General features: G+C 39.6%; 1 protein-coding gene across 4 annotated transcripts in view; it reads left to right on the top strand.

Annotated features, from left to right (window-relative positions):
• The window catches only part of lrp2a (low density lipoprotein receptor-related protein 2a), a 56,279-nt gene that overhangs the window by 15,494 nt on the left and 15,867 nt on the right, over positions 1-24,918 (top strand). For 3 of the 4 annotated variants that reach the window (XR_006372085.1, XM_044131442.1, XM_044131446.1), the window contains 34 exons: positions 353-545; positions 1,161-1,286; positions 2,281-2,411; positions 2,548-2,685; positions 2,793-3,074; positions 3,160-3,399; positions 4,050-4,169; positions 4,471-4,587; positions 5,578-5,958; positions 7,008-7,022; positions 7,289-7,537; positions 8,151-8,362; positions 8,938-9,122; positions 9,816-10,044; positions 10,175-10,352; positions 11,594-11,722; positions 12,990-13,156; positions 13,321-13,464; positions 13,538-13,647; positions 14,947-15,124; positions 15,232-15,445; positions 16,618-16,857; positions 16,971-17,159; positions 17,389-18,321; positions 18,401-18,566; positions 18,645-18,803; positions 18,900-19,189; positions 19,279-19,479; positions 19,876-20,118; positions 20,800-20,925; positions 21,680-21,799; positions 22,394-22,525; positions 24,175-24,376; positions 24,462-24,757. Coding sequence is in view for 3 of the 4 variants with exons in the window: in XM_044131442.1 (XP_043987377.1) it covers positions 353-545; positions 1,161-1,286; positions 2,281-2,411; positions 2,548-2,685; positions 2,793-3,074; positions 3,160-3,399; positions 4,050-4,169; positions 4,471-4,587; positions 5,578-5,958; positions 7,008-7,022; positions 7,289-7,537; positions 8,151-8,362; positions 8,938-9,122; positions 9,816-10,044; positions 10,175-10,352; positions 11,594-11,722; positions 12,990-13,156; positions 13,321-13,464; positions 13,538-13,647; positions 14,947-15,124; positions 15,232-15,445; positions 16,618-16,857; positions 16,971-17,159; positions 17,389-18,321; positions 18,401-18,566; positions 18,645-18,803; positions 18,900-19,189; positions 19,279-19,479; positions 19,876-20,118; positions 20,800-20,925; positions 21,680-21,799; positions 22,394-22,525; positions 24,175-24,376; positions 24,462-24,757 (7,035 nt within the window). In the remaining variant the exon portion in view is untranslated. The remainder of the gene's footprint in view (positions 1-352; positions 546-1,160; positions 1,287-2,280; positions 2,412-2,547; positions 2,686-2,792; positions 3,075-3,159; positions 3,400-4,049; positions 4,170-4,470; positions 4,588-5,577; positions 5,959-7,007; positions 7,023-7,288; positions 7,538-8,150; positions 8,363-8,937; positions 9,123-9,815; positions 10,045-10,174; positions 10,353-11,593; positions 11,723-12,989; positions 13,157-13,320; positions 13,465-13,537; positions 13,648-14,946; positions 15,125-15,231; positions 15,446-16,617; positions 16,858-16,970; positions 17,160-17,388; positions 18,322-18,400; positions 18,567-18,644; positions 18,804-18,899; positions 19,190-19,278; positions 19,480-19,875; positions 20,119-20,799; positions 20,926-21,679; positions 21,800-22,393; positions 22,526-24,174; positions 24,377-24,461; positions 24,758-24,918) is intronic. The other variant, XM_044131443.1, reaches the window with a different exon arrangement.

Raw genomic sequence — 24,918 nt, 5'->3', positions numbered from 1 at the left:
ATAATAGCATAAACTTTCAACATACACAGTAAATTTGCTGCCATTGTTGCTCTGCTGTACCATGCCATTTACTCATGGTATTTTGGAAGTTAAGGGTGGATTATGATGAGGCCATATAGAAAAGGAATCATCTTCAATCCCCCAAAGTGTAGAAACAGCCAAGTCTATGGTTGATGTGCATGTATTCAAGAACAGAAACACCCCTGCTCTGATCATCTGTTGTTTTAAGAGTTGCTCTAGTTTCTTCTGTCCGACCCTGAGAGGAAAATGCAAGTTGACAGCCTATTTATTTAAATGTGTTCCTCTTTCATCTCTGAGTAAAACAGTCCTCTATCTGCTTTGATCTGCGCAGGCAGAGAGATACTGGCAGCCAACAGAGTGGAGGGAGTGGAGGATCTGGCTTACGACTGGATTTCCAAAAACCTCTACTGGACTGACCCTCGATACAGGAGCATATCTGTCATGAGGCTCGCCGATAAGTCCAGGAGGGCCATTATTCAGAACCTTAACAACCCCAGGGCCATCGTGGTGCATCCTCTGATTGGGTAAAACAAAACAATCTCCAGAACATTTTCTGAAATGTTGATAATGAGGTCCCAGAAGCAGACCTGTCTATTACATAACTGTGTAATGATAATAATGGTAATACTGAGTTCACCTAGAGAACTATGCAAAAACCTGCATTTTAATAAATTGTTTAGATTCAATTTAGGTCTTGATCCTGTCATTTTCTGCTTGGGTAGTTATGAGCTTGAATGTTATCTAGTCAGCTTACATCTGCTGATTGATCTACATTTGTTACACTATGCTTATTGAGTTTAAGGAGATGGGTGTGTAAACAATCAGCATTTTATGTTACGTTACATGCTTTAATAGCTGTTCACCCCTTCATTAACATAATATACCACTTATTTGTTAATAAAATAAAACATTACCTAGAACAAGCAATTATTTCCTACAGTCTTAAAGCCATGAGGCCTTTGAGATTAGCTCTGTATGAAGGCCAGTATTGAAGTTAACACTGAGAAGCTGGGTTAAATGTGAGAGCTCCACATTGTAGACATGATGAAGACAAACTTTAAATGAATAATACTACTGGTATTAAGATTTTTAAAATTAAATAATCAAATGAGACTTTTTTACTAATTATTTTTTACCAGGTACATTTTTTGGACTGATTGGTACCGTCCTGCAAAGATCATGAGGGCTTGGTGTGACGGGTCACATGCCATGCCTATTGTAAACACTACCCTGGGCTGGCCAAATGGATTAGCAATTGACTGGAGGTGAGCCAAATGTTTTATGTTCAAGTATCCAGGACAGCTGCACCACAAAACAGTGATAATATTTTTTCACCTGGATAAAAGAAAATGCTGTTTTTAGATATCCACTGAAAAGATAACAGCCCCACTCATGCTTCTAGCTTTTGGTGCTTCCAAACATCATCTGAGTTTATCATTGTTATCACATAATCACAACTTATTTTCCCCTGCAGTACCGACAGACAATACTCATAAGTCTCCATTTTCTAAATGTAACATTAAACAGTAATTTATTAGGGCCAAATAAGAGTCATATGATCTGTTTTTTTCTAAATCAATAAGTTATTTCTAAGAGTGTGCATAGTGCACACACTGTACGCGAGACAGAACATTGTTGCAGTTTGAAAGAGTATTTCTAATATTTTTGAATAAAACAAGGTAATTAAAGAGTTAACATTATAAGCTCTTTTTAGCATCGCATATCTCATATTACTGACTAGCACATTTAGCATAACTAAATGCACAGTTCCTGTTGAACCTTCCCTGAACTGAACCATCTAAACTGAAAGTCTGGCTAAACTGGATTTGTCTTTACTCCATGCCTGAATGAACCTATAATACCCATGTCATCTGATATGCTTCATTAAAAAAACAATACTGATTCTTCTCTAATTTTTCAATCCTTTGTGTTCAAATGAGATATTTTAAAAAATCACTGAAACTGACAATTCTTAGTTCAAGTTTTCTTTCTGCAGTTAGAACTGCTGCTCCAAAGAGGATTTTATAGATTGTTCACTGATTAGAAAAGGTGAAATTTTTGTATCTGGAAGGTCAACTAAAGATACAGACACAGTCAAATGTGACATTAGTCGATTCTTGTTATTAGCTGACTTTTTTTCTGTGCATCTCTAATTGTTATAATTAGAAATCATTTCAAATCAGCATCCTTCCTCCCATGGTACTTATTTTATAAATAATTTATAATTCTTTATGTCTCTCTGTTTTGATCACTGCTCAGCTCAATGCGTCTGTATTGGGTAGATGCCTTCTTCGACAAAATTGAGCACAGCAACTTTAACGGACAAAACAGGCTTTCCTTGGACCGCATAACCCAGATCTCCCATCCTTTTGGTCTTACCATTTTTGAAGGTAAGTTGTTTACATCTCATGAGCTTGAATTTTTTTTCTTTAATTTTTATCATAATCATGTCAAAGAAGTAATTGCTTTTTGCAGGAGGCGATGAAAGATACTGTAGCATATTTCATGCTCTGCTGCTCCTTTCAGGCTTTGCGTATTTCACTGACTGGCGCCTGGGTGGCATTGTCCGTGTGCGCAAGACTGATGGTGGGCAGATGGTAGTTATTAGGAGAGGAATCAGCCACATCATGCATGTCAAGTCTTTCAACTCCAACTCTCAGATCGGTCAGTAGATTCATTTTCTGTCCCTCTGACTTTCTTGTTCATGCGTGGCTTCACCTTGCTCTCATCAGTCATATTCCCGGTAATTACCCCTGACTCTCCCTTCGCAGGTGCTAACCTCTGCAACAGGCAGACAAATCCTAACGGAGACTGCAGCCACTTCTGCTTCCCAGCTCCAGACTCTCAGAGAGTGTGTGGCTGCCCGTACGGCATGAAGCTGTCGCCAAACCAGCAGACTTGTGTCGAGGACCCCTCCAACGAGCCCCCAACAATGCAGTGTGGAGCCAACTCCTTCTCCTGTGGCAACGGCAAATGTGTCCCAAACACCTACAGATGCGACGGTGTTGATGATTGCCATGACAACACCGACGAACTCCATTGTGGAATAAACAGTAATCTGACTTATTTAAATCTTTTCAAGTCATTTTTGGGTTGGTGTTGGTTCATAAAAAAAAACATCTTGTTTTTGACTTCTAGACACTACTTGTTCCCCCTTGGCCTTCACCTGTGCCAGTCAGCGCTGCGTGCCAGCAGAGTGGCGCTGCGACGGGCACAATGATTGCTTTGATAACAGCGACGAGATCAACTGCCCCACACGGGTGCCAGGAACGTGCCCCGCCAATCAGTTCACATGTGCCAACCACCGATGCGTCCCTCATACGTGGCGCTGCGATACAGATAACGACTGTGGAGACGGGTCCGATGAAGCAGACTGCTGTATGTACCTCTAAAAGCCCCATCACAGTTATTGCCATCCCCGTTAAATGTGTAGAAACACTCACTGTAAATTTATAGAAGAAAATAGAAGAAAATTCCAACCGTTTTTGAAATAAAGCTTAGAAAAATATGTGATAATCATTGGCACCATAAAAGTTTCTACAACAAAAATGTAACAGAAACAACTTTAATTGTTAGCTAAATTAAATTTTAATAAGTAATTCGCACTTCCCTGTTTGTCTGGGGAAAAGAGATAAAACCAAATATGTACATGTATTGTATTTTTTTCATTACACTGCAGCATTGAAATAAATTAAGCTTTTCTTGTTTTTTTTTTTTGTAATTTAGTATGACCAAATGTATCTATTTTTAGAACATACTAAAATAATGAAAGATTTTTAAAGAATTTTTTCAATTTCTGAAAATGTTTCCATAAACTGATATTACTGTAGATTTAATAGTTTTGGGGAAGCTCATATCATGGTATTATGGCTTTGTACAACTCTGATACATTAATTAATCCTTAAGTTTAATTGGAGGCACACCTGTGGATTTATTTGAAAACCTCAAACACTTTCTTTCCTTGTGTAACGTCACAAATAAAGTTAAAGAAAGGGCTAACATTTGTGTTTTACAACTATGTTATCCAGACCTGGGAAGTACGTGCCACCCAGGACAGTTTCAGTGTCCTGACCACCGATGTATAGACCCCAACTATGTCTGTGACGGAGATAGAGACTGTGTGGACGGAGCAGATGAACAGGGATGCAGTGAGTAATTGCTAATCTTGTGTTGCAATTATTCAAAGCACATAATATTTCCCATTTTCAGCATAAGCATATATTTAAGCAGGTTTCATTTCAATTTATTTAAATCTATAAACCCATTAACTGACATTCTCCCTAAAGCTTATCCTTATAAGCCTTGCATTGATTTGTTAGATCAGAAACACATTTGCAGAATAAATTGTTAAAGATCAATCCCTTTGTACACTTCATTATCTACTATTTAGGCTCTGTAAGTTGTATTAAAGAGGTAGCTTAATTATCAGCACTGTTATGGATTTTTCAGTCTACAACTGCACTGTGAGTGAGTTCAAGTGTACCAGCGGCCACCAGTGCATCAACTCCTACTACCGCTGCGATGGGGTCTTCGATTGTAGCGATCGCTCTGATGAGCAAAATTGTCGTAAGTGTTTTTGATTCTCCTAGCAGTCTCAAATTATCTTGCTGAGTCCTTACTCAGTATTACAAGAACATTTATAAGAATGTTCTGATCATTTCTTTTTTTATCAAAGTTATTGATCCCTGTCAATCAAAGATAGACTGATAAAGAACCCACAGGACAATGCTTAATCAAGTCGAAGCTAATAAGGATGTAATGGGATATTCCTCTAATCTTATGAGCATTAAGTGATGCCCCTTTGTGTTGTGATTGTGAAGTTTTAATATGGAGCCCTTAGCAAAAAATTAACATGTTTAATCTTTATTTTGATATAACTCAATAACTCATTTTTCCTGTGCTGTTCTAGTTAATCATGTGCTCTCAAGACTTACTTAAAAAGTTTCTCTCTTGCTTCATTCAGTTGGTATTTTCGGTTGAAAGTCTTAGAAGTGAATGAAAAGAGTTTTCATTCTGTTTTCTGCTGGTGGACATCTGAGCAGCTGAGAGTTAATTAGGTTACATAAACTTTATTGTCTTCAGGGGTTCAATTTGCTTTGCAGAGAGCAAGAACAATTGGAGATGAATACATAAAAAAACAATAGTACTACACATCTACATAGCAGATAGTACTATCATATACCACCGCAGTTTGTTTGGTTCTTAAATGATTAATCAGCCTAACATTAGTGGGGATAAATGCCATTATCTCTTTTGATATTAAAGTCATTATAAAAGGTGAAAAATCCTTAGATTGTAAGGGGAAAACTCTGACTCTGACTCAAAAGATGTTATAAATGGTTTAAAAAAATCTGCTTTCTGATGATGCAGTTGACACAAACACAGCCAGTGACCCAACCTCAGGTAAAAGAGTTGACTTTTGTCCAGGAACTCCAGTACCGATCATTTTAAAAGCCATGACCTGGACGTCCTGCCTAAAGTTGGCACCAATGTTGGAAATCTTACTGCCAAACAATTTTGACCCATATCGTTGCTGTGTGTCCTGATTTGTTTTAGCTACCAGGCCCCCAGGGATGTGCCATCACGAGAATGAGTTTCAATGTCAGTCGGATGGGAGCTGTATCCCGTCGTCATGGGAATGTGATGGCCATCCAGACTGCCAGGATGGCAGCGATGAACACCACGCCTGTCCTCCGCGGACCTGCCCATCTTCTCTCTTCCGCTGTGATAATGGAAACTGCGTCTTACTCAGTTGGATTTGTGACGGAGACAACGACTGCAGAGACATGAGCGATGAAAGAGATTGTCCCACGCCGCCTTTCCGGTGTCCAAGTTGGCAGTGGCAGTGTCCTGGTCACAGTGTTTGTATCAATCTCACCACAGTGTGTGACAACACACCCAACTGTCCCAATGGCGCTGATGAGTCTCCACTTTGCAGTAAGTTGTATCCTCACCTTACATACAGCAATTTTTTCCCCATGTATTATGACATTTTATAAGCTGTATATAACATTAATAGTTGTGTGAAAATTTAACAATTTAGAACTAACGTGTTAAATAAAAATATAAAAATAATAATAATAATAAAAAAAACTTTAAAAAAAATTCACCTGTGATGGATTTTGTTGGAGTTTTACTAATTTTGTAGAGATCTGGCTGTGTGTCAACTTGTTCATGCTTAGTTATGGCACACTCACTAACTGAATAGTATTTTAGTTTTGACCAATAAACCAATATTGTCTCTGGCTGATTTCTGGGTGCATTTTCAGTATTGATTTATTTTACACTTAGACTTTTTTTTTTGGTTCAAGGTAAATCTTTTGTTGTTCATCTAATTTTTAATAATAATTTTAATAATAATTCTTGTTTCAGTTTGAGAACATCACAAATATCTTGTGTAAAGAAAACATTGAAGTATTTTATTTCTGCAGAGTGAATCTAGTTATTTCTGTATGTTAGCTGTATGTTAGATGCTAAAGCGACCATTTGTCTGTCCAGCCCAGTTAAAACTAATCAGATCCTCCCTTTCAGCAATAATTTGAAGCCATTTTAAGACATGTGATTTCCTGAGCTCATGTTATACAGTATTTAATCACTAGAATAATTGCTTCATTATGGAAGAATGACATAAAATACAATACATATTTTTCTATGTTTTTATGCTCATTTGACACATTAGTTCTTTGACTGAAGATGTTTCTTGTACATTAAGACATGATTATTTTATTTTTCCAGTAACATTCACCTATTTAATGACAAACACAATAACAACCTACTTTAAGCTGATTTTGTTTAATTTGACACTTTTCTAATTGTTGTAATATTTTAAAAGCAGTTGCTTCATATCACAGAAAAATTGTGCTCAATATCACTTGCTAATGTTTGTGTTCTTGTGTTTAAATCAAGCATGTCTGATTTGTCCTGCACTGACCTGAAAATTATCTGTGATTCCTCCCCCCTCCTCTTGCCTCTCTTTCAACTTTCAGATGAGCCTTTACCAGGTAGGAAGAAACTCTCAATGATTGGTAGAAATGCTGCCAGTAGCTATGATTTGTTTTTAACAGATGCAATGTTATTGGTAATCATTTATGTCACAAATTTCCAACAATCACCATTTATAACCTAGCTTTGGCTCAGGACAGCAATTCTAAGGATGTACCGTAGTTGTTGCTTTGTTAATGTTTTCCCACCATCATTAGCGCAGCATGTACTGAAAGGTCATAATTTTGAGATGGTCTCTTCTTAATAATTCCTTTCTTGCTTTTAGACCAAGCGAGCTGTACTGATAACAACGGTGGCTGCACTCAAGGTTGTATACAGGGGCCTTTTGGGGCCCAGTGCACGTGCTCTGTTGGTTATCAGCTCAACAGCGACACCAAAGCGTGTGATGACATAGATGAGTGTAATCCCCCAGGACTGTGTAGCCAGCACTGCTTTAACGAGAGAGGCTCCTTTCGCTGCCACTGCCAGGATGGCTACACTCTTGAAGCAGACCAACGTACCTGCAAGGCTTCAGGTGAGGGGAGAAATGTCTCTGACCTTTGGAGTATATCATTTCTTCATCCCTTAAGACTTGAATAACTTGAATTATTTCATTATGAAATATCAGCTCCAGTGTGATCTTGGTTTTAGTATTTTTCACCAATCAAACATGTATCTGATTTCTCCACTCGTCCACCTGGGGACGGGGGAGAAATAAGTGGAACTTGGCCCTTAGGCCTCCAGACAGACACACTGCCTTTCTTCTTTCTTGTGTTTCTTTGCTGCTCTGATTTCAAAAGATAAGGCAAATAACATATATGTCAGTCACTGGCCATCGCCGCAGTAATTAGGACATAATCACAAACAAAGGGTTGTTTATAAGGGGAGCGTGCCTGACATGAACTCCTCTTCCTTCACAGATAACCGACTGAAAGCTTTTGCAATACAATAGGACATTATTTGGACAAAAGTGCATTCCCAAAGGACAGACATTTGAGTAGGGTCTAGTTAAGAGTTTTCTTGTGTGGTTGCTGTCAACACTCACACACACATGCACACCCCCGCACACAAACCGATAAGTGTTGTTATTAGTATAAAATGAACATACCAAGTAACTGGGTTTGGTTGTGTTTTTTTTTTTCTTCTAGACTCTCGTCAAGCCTTTCTACTTGTGGCCAGTCGAAATCAGATTATACAAGATGAAATAAGCGGTCAACCGAATGTGATTCGGTCACTGATTCGAGACGGACGCAACATCGTGGCTATAGATTTTGACTCTGTGTCGGACCGTGTGTACTGGTCCGATACAAGCCAGGACAGGATCTGGAGTTCTCACATAAATGGCAGCGAGAGAACTGTGGTAAGTCACAGGGAAATAAAACATACAATAAAGTCTGCAAAACGATGGGTTTTGATTTCGAAATTATGTTCCACATCTGGATAAATATGGAAAAACAAAAATGATTTTGGAGAATATTTTTATTTTCAGATTTTATTCCCTGTTCTCTTCTTTAAATGTATTATTCCTTCTCTTCTTCATTTTTGTGTCCTGCATTACTTCATGTGTTTCCTGTCTTCTTCCCTTGTACCTTTTCTACCTCTGTCTCTCTCTCCTTGTGTACTTTCTTTATACTTTTTTTCCATTTGTTCCATTCGTTCCATTTCTTTCTTTCTCCCTTATGCCCATCCTTCTTTGTGTCTGCCCTTCCTTCCTCTTCTCTTCCTTTCCTTTCTCTTCTTCCTCATTTCCTTTTTATTGTTTTTTTGCTTCCATCTTTAAAGTCTTTCCATGGTAGAAATATTTATTGTATTGAGATTTACAGCTTTATATTTACAAAAGTATTAAATAAAAAGTAAAAGTAAAATCCTTTCAGTCGGTTATCTTAGAATCTTATCTTAGAAATGTGTTAATTGAAGATTATATCTTGTGTACAGATATTTGACAGTGGAGTGACTGTGACAGAGAGCCTTGCAGTGGACTGGGTGGGCAGGAATTTATACTGGACCGACTATGTCCTGGAGACAATTGAGGTGTCTAAACTGGACGGCACACACCGGACCGTCTTAGTTAGTGAAAATGTCACCAACCCTCGAGGTCTCGTGGTGGACCCCAGAGACAGGTCAGCAACACATATTTTGTCCTTAAACATTTTCACATTTTGTCACACCACCAACACACACATCACACACTACATATTTGTGAAGTGGAAGGAAATGAAAAATTAGGCTTAGAAAAATTTAGGCCAACAAAAAAGGGATTTGAATTTGTATTCAGGCTATCCAATGCTAGAGTCTGCACATCTCGACATGAACTTGTTTTCTTTGCATTATTTTTTTGTTATTTTGACCATTTCTCATTTTCTGCAAATAAATACTAAATTTTTGCTTGGGATTTCAGAGACACATTGTCAGTTGTTCATAGAATAAAATAAATAATAAAATAAAAATAAAAACTCAAACATGTACCTATAATTTTGCAGTGGTCTCTTAATTTTCCAGCGATGTATAACAGGTGTGTCAGAGTAAACAAGGTAAATAGATATGCATTTAATTTTCATTTGTAAAAGAGCTTCATTTTATTTGTGAAATAAATTTGAAAGCTGCGCGTCATTTTTCTTCTACTTCACAGTTATGCACCTCTTAGTGTTGACCCATCACATAAGCCCCCACCCAAATATTGTTGAATTTTAAGGTTGTGACAAGAAATAATCTGGAAATGTCAAACGTGTATGAATATTTTTGCATGGCACTGAAAATATTTAATCTTTACAGCATAGACAGAGTCAGCAGTAAAAGATTGTTTCTGCTTGCAGCGCTCACCTGATGTTTTGGACTGACTGGGGAAGGAACCCCCGAATAGAGAGGGCAAGCATGGATGGGAAACTCAGGACAGTCATCATAAGCAGCAAACTGTACTGGCCCAATGGTTTAACCATCGACTATCCAAATAATTTGCTGTACTTTGCTGATGCCTATTTGGACTTTATTGATTACTGTGACTACAATGGAAACAACAGAAAACAAGTCCTTGCCAGCGACTTGGTAAGTGTATGAGATCATCGTCTTTCTCTTAAGGGGAGCATGTGCATGAGCATCTGTAATACACTGAGCATACCTTTGAATAGCATGTGTAAGACACTTTTTTTTTTCTTTTGCTGCTCTCTATGAAAAGGTACTGCAACATCCCCACGCAATTACCATTTTTGAGGATTTTGTCTATTGGACCGACAGATACATCAACCGAGTGATGCGAGCTCATAAGTGGCATGGGGAGAACCAGACAGTGATGCTGTTCAACCTCCCTCAGCCAATGGGGCTAGTGGCAGTGCACCCAACCAGGCAACCAGCAGGTATGACAACAATATCCAACATGCTACTTAACCCAGATGTGCTCTTTCCTTCTGATGTCATCTGTTTTGAGAATTGCACCAACACAACATGATGCTGCCACAATTGTACTTCACAGATGTGAATCGGCTTCTTAGCCTTGCTAACTTCCCTCTTTCTCCTCCAAGTGTAACAGAGCTGATTATAGTGAGACAACCTCAATTTTTGTTTTATCACACAACAGAACATCTCTCCAAAATGTAAAGTTAATGTGTGTATTTGCAAGGTGCAATTTAGTTTAGAGTAATGGCTTCTTCCTTGCTCAATGGTTTTTCAGTCCATGTCAGTACAACTCATCTCAGGCCAAAACATTTTCATCTCTGGGACACAGAAATGGTCCTAGAGATGGTTGAACTTGGTAGGTTTTCTATACTTGGACACACATATCCAGCTTCAGGTATCTGGAAATTGTATCTTCCTAGACATGTGGATGTCAACAATTAAGATCCTGATCTCTTGTTGGTGTGCCTCTGTATAACTCATATGGTGTGTATTAGCAAAGTCTTGTAAAAAATTGATGAAAAAGAAAATATTTGATGGCTAAAAGGATAAATCACTTCAAATTTTGTTGGATGTGCTTTGGTTTTGGATAGATTTCTCCTTTTATGTTTCTGTTGTGATTTATACTAAAAAGTTAGATGTTTTGACTCTTTTATGTATTGTAGTGATTTATGAAGGTGTAATTTAGTTTAATTTGATGTGTAGGACAGGCATAACAATAAATCTTGTGCTCCCGTCTTTAGCTTTTCAGTCAAGTTGTTTGAACAGATACCATTTTTTGAAGTGTGGATAAATTATTTAATGAAATCAATCAAATTCGAATCTCACAAAGCCGTAAGATTTGGGCTTTCCAAAATTGCTTAATGGAAAAGTGATCCTGAATGCAATCTTCTGATTTTGAGGTACATAATTAAAAATATGTCTTAATTATTAATTTCCTCTAATTATTGTGGCGTTTAGCAAGTATAAATATTTAGTACTATGGGCCTTTCTCATGTAAAACAGGATTTAGATTAGTCTTAAATTTAATATCAGACAGTGGGCAAGAAAAGGATTGTGTGTGCCTTTTTAAGTATACTATGTAAATATCTACTTTTGACTGCATCTGCTTTGCATTAATGGTTGCTATGGCTACATATCAGCTGTAGCTAATACGTCTTTTTACTTGCGAGAGCCAGCTAAGATCACTCTCTTCAATTTGTAGGGAGAAATTACTGCTTGGGGAGCGCCTGCACTCATATCTGCCTACTCTCTGCTGTGGGACCCAGATACTATTCATGCGCCTGCCCCTCCGGCTGGACTCTGTCAGCGGACCAGTTCACCTGTTCCAGAGGTATGCAGGCTGCCAACAGGACGGAAACACTCATCACTTGAATTGATAAAAAAGGAAGTGTGGTCAAATGTTGCTGATAAGTTGTAATAGTCATCAAGTGTTCATCTCAGCAGTGATTACTTTCATGAGAAAGCAAAACTCTTACTCCCAATTTGATTCTTGCATGCTTTCTGTACATAGAGCTGTCTTAGTATCTGTAAGAGGAGAAATCTTTTTTAACAGCATATCTGTAGCATAGATTGAATCAGGTACCTGTCAACAGCCTCCCATTTAGACTTTCTTGTAACCTGCTGCTCAGGTCATAAATATTAAGACTCATATGAGCATGTCTTTCATGGTCTCAAGAGGACAAGGGACCTTTAATGCAAGGTCCAAGGAGTCCACCTTAGGTCAGCAGCTTAACTCTTCTCAGGTTTCAGCCCCTACAAACCAAGCAGACTGCAATCTCTCTCTGAAGCCAATGATTATCCAAGAATGAAAATGACCTACAACCATTCTTTGACTCTAATCTCGGATGACACAGCAAATCAGATTGTGGAACCGGCTTTCACCAGTCAATCCTCTTTATAGATAAAGGTCCTCCAGCTTTAGATCCCTAATTTGCACCAAATATTAACGTAGGAAGCAACTGTACACCTATACCTAATTTTTCTAAAGGATATGTTTACTAACTTTTTTTGGGGGGGAGAGGGGGTGTTATTTATTTTTGCACTTAAACTTTGTTCTTATTTGTGAATAAATTTGCATCTTTATAAATATTAATTCTGTCTGAAAAGTTTGAGTCATTTTTTTGTAATAGTTTTTCAACACAATCCTTTTGTTATAGTTATATTTGACATCAATGATCATTTTAGTTTTAATCTTGTTTTTGTCAACTAGATTTTAAATTTAGCAGACTTAGAGAAAGTGTAGATGTAACATCACATTAGACCTGTTTTACCTGAACAATGAATATAAATACTTGCAGTTTTCTGTGACTACCATGTTGGTGCTAAATATTTCAGCTTATTCAATTCATTCTGCCCCAAAACAATATATTTTGTTGACGTTTTTTCGCCTTTATACATGACTTTTATCAGATTTGAATGTGATGCATCTCCCTCCAACATTTTTGTCATTTTTCTATCAGTTTATTATCATTTTATTGTAAATCTGGTCTCTTAGGGAGAGCTTTAATGTAGTTTTTATCTTGTTTTCTTCAGGAAAAAAAGGTCATGGTGACAAATTACTGTTGATAAAATTAACACTAGTTTTTATTTTCTACTAGTTGAGGATCCCTTTCTGGTGGTTGTGAGAGACAGCATCATCTATGGTATTCCACTAAACCCAGAGGACAAGAGCAATGATGCAATGGTTCCAGTAGCTGGTCTTCACAACGGCTACGATGTTGACTTTGATAACAAGGAACAGACCATCTACTGGGTGGAACACCCTGTGAGTCCATCTCAATCAACATGACAGACTGAAAGACAAACCAAAGCATTTTTTGTCCATTTGCTCAAAACATGCTGTGCTGCCATTACAGTTCTAGCCTGATCCAAGCAAGCTATTAATGTTAAGCGATTGGTGAGGTTAATATGTCTAATTTTGTCCAACAGGGTGAGATCCACAGGGTGAAGTCAGACGGTACAAACAGGACAGAGTTTGCCCCCGCAGCCATTCTCGGCTCTCCTGTTGGCCTGGCCCTGGACTGGATCACAGAGAATCTGTACTACACCAATCCAGCTACACAGTCTATTGAGGTGAGATTAACTTATTTGGTCATTCCTTCATTTGTTTACCGGTCTTCTTACTTGTTTGTTTTGGCGTGGCCAGGTTTTAAAGTTGAGAGGAGATGTACAGTACCGGAAAACTATAATCACAAACAACGGCTCTCCGACCGGCGCTGGCAGTCCTGTTGGCATCGCTGTGGATCCAGCACGTGGGTAAGCCCCATTTAACACCGTCCTGGCACCGGCGCTCAAATCCACTGCTACTGAGCCTCCATCTGGTCGGCTTCAGGAGAGATCTTAACAAGACATGCTGCCATCTAAAACCCCACAAGCTTATGGTCAAGAAACAAGAGCTTTCCTTTCTCATTATGGGTTAAATAATTGGAGGGAAATGTTTATATTAACATGAATCATTTTTCTTTAAAACTAAACATATCAAATCTGGTTACACAGGCGTGAGCAGATATGATAAAGTAAAAACAACTCTGTCACAGTACCGCTGCATTATCACACTACACACTAATGATACAGCATGTTGATTATTCCAGCTATAATAATGTAATATATAACATTTATTCACTTATTTATTTACTTATTTACTAATTTGTTTTGACACTTAAACAAAAACATAAATATAGAATAAACACCAGTTTCAGTGAACTAATTTAATTATATATATTTTACCTTCTTGGACTTTACAGATCAACACTGGGAGTCTTACTAGCTATCAGCTGCTTTATTCACATGATGTTTGTAGCATTCCAACTGTGGTTTTAGAGGAGTATTGCCTTAAGTGTGATGGTGAGAATTTCCACACTATGACTGCTTTTTACAACCAGAAGTGCTTCCAAGCAGCCAAATTGATCTGTTGTTTTGTTTGTTCTCTACATCCAGCATGCATTGTGCTATGGATAAAGACAGAGAAATTTCCAATCATTTTGACGCTATTTGTTGTCTCTCATTAAAAATATTTGATAGTGTATAAATGATATGATTACAAATTTCGCGCTTTTAAACAAATTTCTAAAACCTTGGTTTTTGTTAACCTAAATATCTTCTGCTTTTAGTCAGTTAAGTTGGTGCCAGAGTAATTATTTTAGAAATTTAAACACTTTGGGAAGGCCCAGATGATGATGACATGGCTTCCTTGAATTACAAAAGGATCAATCTAAATAATTCACCCAAAATATCAGGAAGAGAATGGAGAAATTGACTGCAATTTTCTGATGTCTGAAGTCGTCACAATCATCTATTCAAACAATTACATGCAAGTATAGTAAGCAAAGAAATGCCCAGCTATCCCAGCATTCAAGAAAAAAGACAAGTTCTCTGTCCCAGGGATAAACATGTTTTTGTAAGAAAATGTGCAAATTGACCCCAGAACAAAAGGGAAAAGTCATTGTGAAAATGTTTTCTGAGGATAGAAGAATGTCAATATCCACTGGAAAAACAAATTTCCTTGTTTAAACAATCTAAAGTAACAAACTCTAAATTTATTTAAATTTTATCTAGCAAACTTTATTGGACAGACCAGGGAACAGAAAGTGGCATCCCTGCCAAGGTGGCAGCTGCAGACATGGATGGCATGAACCCAGTCACGCTCTTCACCAACAACCTTGATCACATTGAGTTCCTCGCTGTGGACATCCAAGAGAACAAGCTGTACTGGGCTGTCACAGGCACCGGAAAAGTCAGTTTTTATTCAATTTCTTCTCTCTAAACGTTTTATACTTTTACTTTGATGAAAAAATACCCATTGAAAATATTTTGTCTGTGTTTTTGATCAAACTGCCATAGATTGAGCGAGGGGATCCAGATGGAAGTAACCGCATCACCATAGTGACGGGTCTCTCCCACCCTTGGGGTGTGGCCGTCTACCAGAACTACCTATTCTTCAGCGATCGTGACTTTGAGGTCATCGAACGAGTAGACAAGTCCACTGGTGCCAACAGGGTTGTGATGCGAGACAACCTGTCAGGACTTAGAGTCCTAAAAGTTCACTTTAGAGATAGTGAGTGTCAAACGCCGTCACAGTTTATTTCTCAGTTGAAAAGAGATGCGCTATAGTTTTGTGGCTGATTTGTGTTTTGAAAAGCTTTAACATGCTAAAAGACATTTAAACCAGATTTACTTGTATAAACCATATTATGCATTGTTGTCACAAAAAAAAAAAAAAAAAAAGAACTTCTTTCGGCATAAGTGGAGAAAGCATGGAACAGTGGTGATCCTTCCCAGGAGAGGGCAGCCAACCAAAATAACCTAAGAAGCACACTGACCAATAATCCAAGAGCTCAAAAAGAGGCACTTTATTCCTCAGATAGTGCCAGGCTGCCTTGGATAGATATTTTTCCTTACTAATTCAATTCACAATTTGAGAAAAGCTTCCTATTTTTACACAAGTTATCACATCATGCGTGAGAGAACAGTCACTGTAACAGTTCAGATGAAATGATTATGGAGTCAGCATTTTAAGCTGTCCTTAGCAAGTAGTGCAATGAGCATTACTCAAATGGTGTCTCTATGCATTCCTTAGACCAGGGGTCTCAAACTCCAGTCCTCGAGGGCCGCAGTTCTGCAACTTTTAGATGTGCCTCTGCTGCACCTCACCTGAATAGAATAATTAGGTCATTATCAGGGCTCTGGAGAACTGATCTTCACAAGGAGGAGGTGATTAAGCCATTTCATTCCTGTGTTTTGTACCTGTGGCACATCTAAAAACTGCAGGACAGCGGCCCTCGAGGACTGCAGTTTGAGACCCCTGCCTTAGACCTTTACTCAGAGATTGTCAACTTTTCTAAATGCTCCATATTTCATCAAAAATGCTGAAGGCTTGAAAGGACAAAATAGTTATTTTGACGTGCTCAGTTTAAGCTTTCTGTTATCTGCTAAAAATCTTGCTCTCCCTTATTGTGTTGCAGCCTGGATGATGCACAAAATCTACGTTGTAGGAAATACTGTCTCCTTTTACATTGCTTCTTGTATCTGTGTACTTTATCTGACTTCATTGTTAAACATCTCATTGACTGTAAAAAGAGATAATCAGAATAGTGCATTCACTGATTTTAAAAGTTGTCTGATTCTTAATGAGCTGATATCTCAGTGCATTTCTATAGTAAATATTTTATTGGAATGGCATTTTGTCTTTGGCACAATTCTAATATGGTGTTTTTTTTCTAAACTCAGCGTCTGCAGGCACATCTAATGGCTGCACAGACAATATGGGAGCGTGTGAGCAGCTCTGTCTTCCTCGACCACAAGGATTTTTTACCTGTGCATGTGCGACAGGTTTTAAACTAAATGCAGACAACCGGACTTGTGCCCCTTACAAGTCCTATGTCGTCATCTCCACTCTATCTGCTATAAAAGGCTTCAGTCTTGAAGGCTCAGATCACTCTGAGGCAATGGTCCCTGTGGCTGGAAGAGGTCAGCAACTTTTACCATGTTATAGACATAATGTGTGACCTGTACAATGTGCTTTAAGTCTTCCTCTATAAAACATCAACTGAGTTGCTGATTTTTGAAATATCCACATGCAGGTCGCAACGCTCTCCACGTTGATGTGCACATGGCTTCTGGTTTCATTTACTGGTGCGACTTCAGCAGTACTGTGATGATACAAAACGGGGTCAGACGTATAAAGCCAGATGGCTCAGGATTACACAGTGTGGTCACATCTGGAATAGGACGCAACGGAATACGAGGCATTGCTGTGGACTGGGCTGCAGGTAAGCTGCTGTGTTAGAATTTTCACCTACACCTGGCGCCCTTTCTCAAATTTTCTGTTTCTTAAAATCAACTACAAATTCTGTTTACCTTAGAGACAGAGCTCTATCAGAATAGAACACCTTTATTTACCTTATTTGTCCAGTTTTCATACAGCACCTTTTCATGAATTATGACTTCTAAACCAATATTATCATAATAAATTTGAAACTTTCCCACTGCTTTCCCAAGGTAACCTGTATTTCACCAACGCCTTTCTGACTGAGACGTATGTCGAGGTTCTTCGTTTGAACACGACTTTCCGGAGAGTACTGCTGAAGACGCAGGTGGATATGCCGCGGCACCTTGTTGTGGATCCCAGAAACAGATACCTGTACTGGGCTGATTATGGTCAGCACCCCAAAATTGAGCGTGCACTCTTGGATGGAACCAACCGTACAATTTTAGTGTCTTCAGGGATAATCACCCCACGAGGCCTTTCTCTGGACTGGCATACTGGATATGTTTACTGGGTAGATGACTCTCTGGATATGATAGCCCGCATTGGCCCTCATGGAGGAGAGACAGAGATTGTTAGGTACGGCAGCCGCTATCCAACTCCTTATGGAATCACAGTGTTTGAGAACAGCATCATTTGGGTGGACAGAAACCTCAAAAAAGTTTTTCAAGCAAGCAAAGAGCCAGGCAGGACAGAGCAACCGGCAGTAATTAGAGATAACATAAACATGCTGAGGGATGTTACTATCTTTGACCAACGTACACAGCCCACCAGTGTGCAAGAACTGAACTACAACCCCTGCATGGAAAACAATGGTGGCTGTGGCCACTTCTGCTTTGCCCTTCCAGGCTCTAGTCAGGGCACTCAAAATAAAAAGTGCAGCTGTGCTTTTGGTGATCTTGCCACAGATAAAGAGAGCTGTGAGATGACAAAGGAGGATTACCTCATCTACACTACTGAGAGCACAGTCCGCAGTCTGAGACTTGATCCTGAGGACCATGCACTGCCGTTTTCTGTTGTCAATGTGCCTCGCACCTCCATCGCTCTTGATTTTGACCTTACAGACAACAGGATTTACTTCACTCAGAGCTCAGGTGCAGGAGCCAGCAAGATCAGCTATATCAGCCTGTCCTCTCCCACTACAGCTCCTGTTGTAGTAGCTGCAGGTAAGTTCAGTACTCCTACAGGTTGAGGACTTTTATTATGAGGTAGGAATTGTAGTAATTGTGCTGTGGTCTGTGACAGATCTTGGGGCTCCTGACGGGATAGCCTACGACTGGATAAACAAAAGAATTTACTATAGCGACTACGTCAACCAGAGCATTAGCTCGATGTCTGTGGATGGTGCCCAAAAAACAATAATTGCCCATGTGTCGAGGCCAAGGGCCATTATGTTGGACCCCTGCAGGGGGTAAGCATTGCATAGCAAACTCTACTGTTGAGTATATCAGTCTCTACCTTTTTAAGTTGCTTCTTTCTTGTTGTATAGATACATGTACTGGACAGACTGGGGAACTCATGCAAAGATTGAGCGAGCCACCTTGGGAGGAAATTTCAGAACTGATATTGTGAACAACAGTCTGGTGTGGCCAAATGGTCTGACTTTGGACTATGAAGAGGAGAGACTCTACTGGGCAGATGCAAGCTTGTAAGACCTCATAAAATCCACTTTTGACATTTTTATTTTGCATGTCTTGTTACTTTCAAGACTTCTGCCATTGCTATATTTTTACTCTGCCATCAGACAGAAGATTGAGCGATCCTCTTTATCTGGAGCCAACCGCGAGGTCATTGTCAGCACAGCTATCTACCCATTTGCAATGACTATGTTTGGTCAGTTCATCTATTGGACCGACTGGAACACCCGCAGCATCTATCGGGCAAACAAACACGATGGCTCTGACCAGAGGGTCATGATTCAGAACCTCCCATCCCGACCAATGGACATTCAGGTTCTGGCCCGCAGGAAGCAACAGCTGTGTGACAGTCCCTGTCAGCAGTTCAACGGAGGCTGCAGCCACATCTGCACTCCAGGTACAAAGAACCAATTTAAATGGTGGCAGATAAACCTTTAATTCACCTGGAACCTCTGTGTAAATGTTTGGTGATCTTGCTTTTATCAGGACCTAATGGAGCTGAGTGTCAGTGCCCAGCAGAAGGTCGATGGTACCTGGCTGACAGCAAGTACTGTATTCCTGACAATGGGACTCGCTGCCAGCCAGGCCAGTTCACCTGCATGAATGGCCGGTGTATCCGACCCCAATGGATATGCGACAATGACAATGACTGTGGAGATGGAAGCGACGAGCTGGAAAGAGTATGTGGTAGGTTCTTCTGAAAAGATCTTGAATTAAAAGTTTTTCTTGGTCATAACCATCTTATTAGAGTCTTTTCTGTAGTTTTAACTATTTATCATCACTAAAACTAACAAATTAGTCCTTTTTTTTCGTTTAACAAATTTCTTTCTTAGGAGACAAACCGATCTTCAGCTATGCTGGTGTGTATTCTTGCACTGTGTGAATAAACTACTAATCCCCCATTAATTACAGCAATCAATACTAACATAATTTAATGTACTTACCTTTACATGCAGTCCCACAGCTGCTCTCTTCCTTTATTGCACTGTCAGGTAAACTGTGCTACTGGTGAAAATGAATTTCCTTTTGGGCTCTTTCCCGTTTGAGTAAAAAATCTGACCCGTTGTTGATTCTGATCGGCAGCCTTTCACACCTGCGAGCCCACTGTGTTAACTTGTGGCAATGGGCGGTGTGTTCCCTACCACTACCGCTGTGACCATTACGATGACTGTGGAGACAACAGTGATGAAGTTGGCTGTCTGTTCAGACCTTGTGACCCCAGTACAGAATTTGCCTGCAACAATGGCCGCTGCATTGCAAAGGACTATGTTTGCAATGGCATCAACAACTGCTACGACAATGGGACTACTGATGAGCAAAACTGCCGTGAGTTTCTTGCACAAGATAACGTAATAGGCACAGTTGAAACCAGATATTTACTTACATTACTGAAAAAGTCTCACAAACAGTTTTTTTCCTGTTTCACTTCCTGACCTTAAATCAGACTAAACAGTTCCTAAACATGTAATGTAGAATTACCAAAATTGTCAGAGGGTGAGAGCTGGACAGGTTGCCAGTCCATCACAGGGACGCACAACCACCCATACACACAGTCATACCCGATGAGCAATTTAAAGATATCTTTTAACTTAGCAGTCATGTTTTTTGGACTGTGGATGGAAGCCATCGTACCCAGAGAGAACCCACTCTTGCATTTAGAGAATAGACAAAATCCACTCAGGATACGCCTCGGCCAGCATTTAAACGCCGAAAGCTTCTCGCTGCAACGCATCAGTGCTACCAAATTGTTAACAAGCTTTATCCTGCTGATAAATATATTACCAAGATTTGTCAGATAGAAATAGCTTATTATCTAAGTTGACCTGAAACAGGAAAGGTCTGCTTTGATATAATGTTTTTCTTGGTCATAACTTGTTCTTGTTGTTGACAAGACAAAAAAGAAATAGTTATTCTTTGACACTGTGTACTTAAATTTCTAGGTTTTACTATAAATATTCTGTGTTTATTTTACTCTGCTAACCGTATTTGAATGTGTGATGATTCCAGCTGAAAGAACCTGCCAGCCAGAGCAAACAAAATGTCAGTCTACCAACATTTGCATCCCACGGTCATACCTATGTGATGGAGACAATGACTGTGGGGATATGAGCGATGAAAGCCCAACACACTGTGGTGAGCAACAGCTTTAATGCTTGTTTTCACTTTGAGATGCTCATTAAAGCATCATAATCATCAAACCTCTCCTATGCTATTGAATTCTAAGTGGAGACAGTCGCTAAGGAAGAACTAACAAACTTATTCAGTAGTCATTCATGCCTCTAATCAAAAAGTTGAAGTATTAATTGGTGTTACTGTATTAGTAATTTAACTCTCAGAAGCACAGTTTTCATAAACACCAAGATACACTAAAACATATAATCCAACAGTTTATCTTGTTGTATCTGATTGGCCAAGTACAAGTACATGATTAGAAGTAACAATAATGGTTCGCTCACCCAAAATATAAAGTTTACATTGAATTTGTTTTAGTTACATTGATTTCACAAGAAACCCTAACAGATATATATGTATTAAATTTGTTTTTGTGCAAAAACTAATTTGGACAGAAACATATTTTACATCCTACTGGTGTAAAATGCATTTAAATAAAATGCGTTTTACATTCAGTGAATTAGAAAATGAGCAGTAAATCCAAACTGCCCCAAGTTCAAGTCATTAGCACTAATAGGAGCAGAATTTTGTTTTGAAATTAGCTACTGCATATTGTTAAGTATTTTCAAGTATCATCATTTCATTGTATTTTTTCTGGATATAGCATCAATTATAGCAGATATGGTATTTTTCAAGGATTTCTTGTGTTCTAAAAGCTATTGTAATGTGAAATGATCTCCATCTGACTTGTTTCCTGTCTGCATCTTCTACATAGCTGCAGCCACTTGCTCCCAGAGTGAGTTTCGTTGTTCCAGCGGTCGCTGCATCCCCGCCCACTGGTACTGTGACGGAGGAGCTGACTGCTCTGACGGCTCTGATGAACCCCTCTCCTGCAGTGAGTGCTCCTCAACTCTCTCACACCCAGAACGAGCCTACCAGTTTTGTGCCGAAGCCACACACGGCCCCACACCCCAACCTTTTATCAGCTGCTCACTTATTGTGTGAAGGTGTCTGTTAGCCAATCTGTGCAGTGTGAGAGACTCCTGTGAGTGATGTAGTGGAGAGTGTGAGTCAGTGGTGTATTCCTTTGTTGATGATGTGGTCAGTCAGGCCTCCTATTGTGGGCTGCATTCCTCTGTGGTGACGCCCCTCAATGTCCTCAGACAAACAGCACCTCCCCCTCTCTTTATCCACCCGGGGTTACAGAGCCTCACTTTGGCTTTTGTTTAGATTGCTCACCATGCATGGGAATGTGAAGTTGCCATGACTATTTTGAAAGCTTTGCCAGTGTTGTATTGTTTCCTATTTCAAAAGTTAAAAAGCTACAAGAGAACTAATGGGAAAAAAGTTACTGACAGGATAGACACATCATAAAGGGGATGGCATCAAAAGTAGATATAAATTGTGTGGGATTTGGTATATTTTATTCAAACCTCTTTGTTTCTTGCTGTGGTATCTAACATCTAATATGTATAGTCTGTCTCCGCAGCCACACTGGTCAGAACCTGCAATACAGATCAGTTTCGCTGTGATGATGGCAGGTGCATTGCTTTATCATGGATCTGTGATGGAGACAATGACTGTGGTGACATGAGCGATGAAGATCAGAGACACAACTGTGGTATGCATTTCTTATTTGTATTAGTTTGCTCTATATTTTAACACTTATAGGAATCAAAACCTGCAGAGGGGAGGTAATGCAGCCCCCATTCATTCAGTTGATAAAGTGAAATCATTTCAATTTCTCTTTTCTTCCTGATTAATCTTTTCCGTTTGCGATGAATATGCAATGTACTATTACCAAACTGACAGTCAGTTGGTGCTTATAGGTCAGGGGTTAGGGTTAAGGTAGCCCTCAACAAAAACGATAACAACACGGAAAATTTCACGTTATGCTGCTAGCACTTAGCAACAACTCATAGGCAGAAGTGAGAGCGCTGCCCAACATAAATAATAATCCTGCCGGAACACAATACGCTAAATAACAAAACATAATTTCATGAAGCTTCGAGACAGATACATTTTCCTCAAGGAATTTGAATAATTAAGGTACTCGAATCACTTGAGGAGTCGTCACGGCAGTATATTTCAAACACTGATATTGCAATGATAATGACAGTTGGTGTTGTCGTCGTCAGTGTGTGTAGCTTCATTTTCCACGCAATGATATGGTCACATATTTTCCCGGTATTACGATCAATGTCTCAAACTGGAAATCATTTCCAGTGTGCGATGAATATGTAGTATTACCAAACTGTCATCAGTTGGTTCTAACTGGTCACCAACTGACAGCCAGTTGGTTCTAACTGGTCACCAACTGTCATCAGTTGGTTCTAACTGGTCACCAACTGACAGCCAGTTGGTTCTAACTGATCACCAACTGTTATCAGTTGGTTCTAACTGGTCACCAACTGACAGCCAGTTGGTTCTAACTGATCACCAACTGTTATCAGTTGGTTCTAACTGGTCACCAACTGACAGCCAGTTGGTTCTAACTGGTCACCAACTGACAGCCAGTTGGTTCTAACTGATCACCAACTGTTATCAGTTGGTTCTAACTGGTCACCAACTGACAGCCAGTTGGTTCTAACTGGTCACCAACTGTCATCAGTTGGTTCTAACTGGTCACCAACTGACAGCCAGTTGGTTCTAACCGGTCACCAACTGACAGCCAGTTGGTTCTAACTGGTCACCAACTGACAGCCAGTTGGTGAATGTGGGTAGGAATGTGCCCAGGGTTCTGGTTGCAGTACTTGTTTGCCGTTATTAAGCTATTTGACTTTAAAAAAAAAATTTTTTAATACATCTTCATTAAGTTTTTCTTTCATTCTCCCTTGTTTTATAGTACTATTTGACTTTGCTGCCTCCTGCTGCCCACATGCCATTCCTTTTCAGGATTTTGGCACTCTTCAATCATAGTGTTGTTGGGGGAGACACAGTCCCAAGCATCTTAGTCTCCAGTAGATTTCCAGTCCAAGGAGCTAGCATTCCTGATTTCTCCTGCCTCACTCGTTACTTTGTGCTTGCCTCCTCTCTCTGGCTTTCTGGCTCACGATGGATCAAGATTCTTGTATGCTGCTCCAAAAATAAGATGCCTGAAGCTAGGGACTTTAGCAGAGCTTGAGCCTCAGCAGGAGACTCATTTCAAACAATGCCATCACGGCTGTGCAGTTTGAAATACAGATTGGAATGTTTGGATTTCCAAAATATGTCACCATTGTTGTCCAGGCTCTTGCAAATCCTCATGTCTGATTTTATTGTTTTCCCCAGCCAATCGCACGTGTTCAAGCACAGAGTTCACTTGTGTCAATAACCAACCACCTCAGCGGAAGTGTATTCCAGGTGACTGGGTGTGTGATGGAGATGCAGACTGTGCAGATGCCCTCGATGAACATCAAAACTGCACCCGCAGATCCTGTGGCATCAGTGAGTTCACCTGCAGCAATGGTCTCTGCATACGCAGCTCCTACAGGTTGGACTTAAAACCTCAAAACTATTGACTTTGTACTCTGACAGTGTAAAAGTTGAGGCTAACTGATGTCATCTTTCAAAATCAGATGTGACCGTCGTAACGACTGTGGAGACAGCAGTGATGAGCAAGGTTGCACTTACCAGCCCTGCCAGTCACACCAGTTCACATGCCAGAATGGCCGCTGTGTGTCTAACGACTTTGTCTGTGATGGAGACAATGACTGTGGGGACGAGTCTGATGAGCTGCAGCATATTTGCCATACACCTGAGCCCACCTGTCCCCCCAGAGAATTCAGATGTGAAAATGGACATTGTATTCCCTTTAGGAAGGTGTGTGATAGGAATGATGACTGCTCCGACAACAGTGACGAAAAGGGATGTGGTGAGTGTAAACAGATACTGGCAATACTTCAGAAATCGGAGCCTAAGTTTAATGCCTACAATTGTGTTGTAATCAAGCTGAATGTAGAAAATCTCAAATTCTGTTTGCTTTACTACTAAAGTCTTGTTAGAAGTTTACATAAGCAATCAGAATAGTGGGTA

This window comes from Gambusia affinis, linkage group LG11 (assembly GCF_019740435.1).
Source record: "Gambusia affinis linkage group LG11, SWU_Gaff_1.0, whole genome shotgun sequence".
NCBI lineage: Eukaryota > Metazoa > Chordata > Actinopteri > Cyprinodontiformes > Poeciliidae > Gambusia > Gambusia affinis.
Note: the sequence above shows the minus strand (reverse complement) of the source record. Positions and strands in the feature narration are given on the sequence as shown.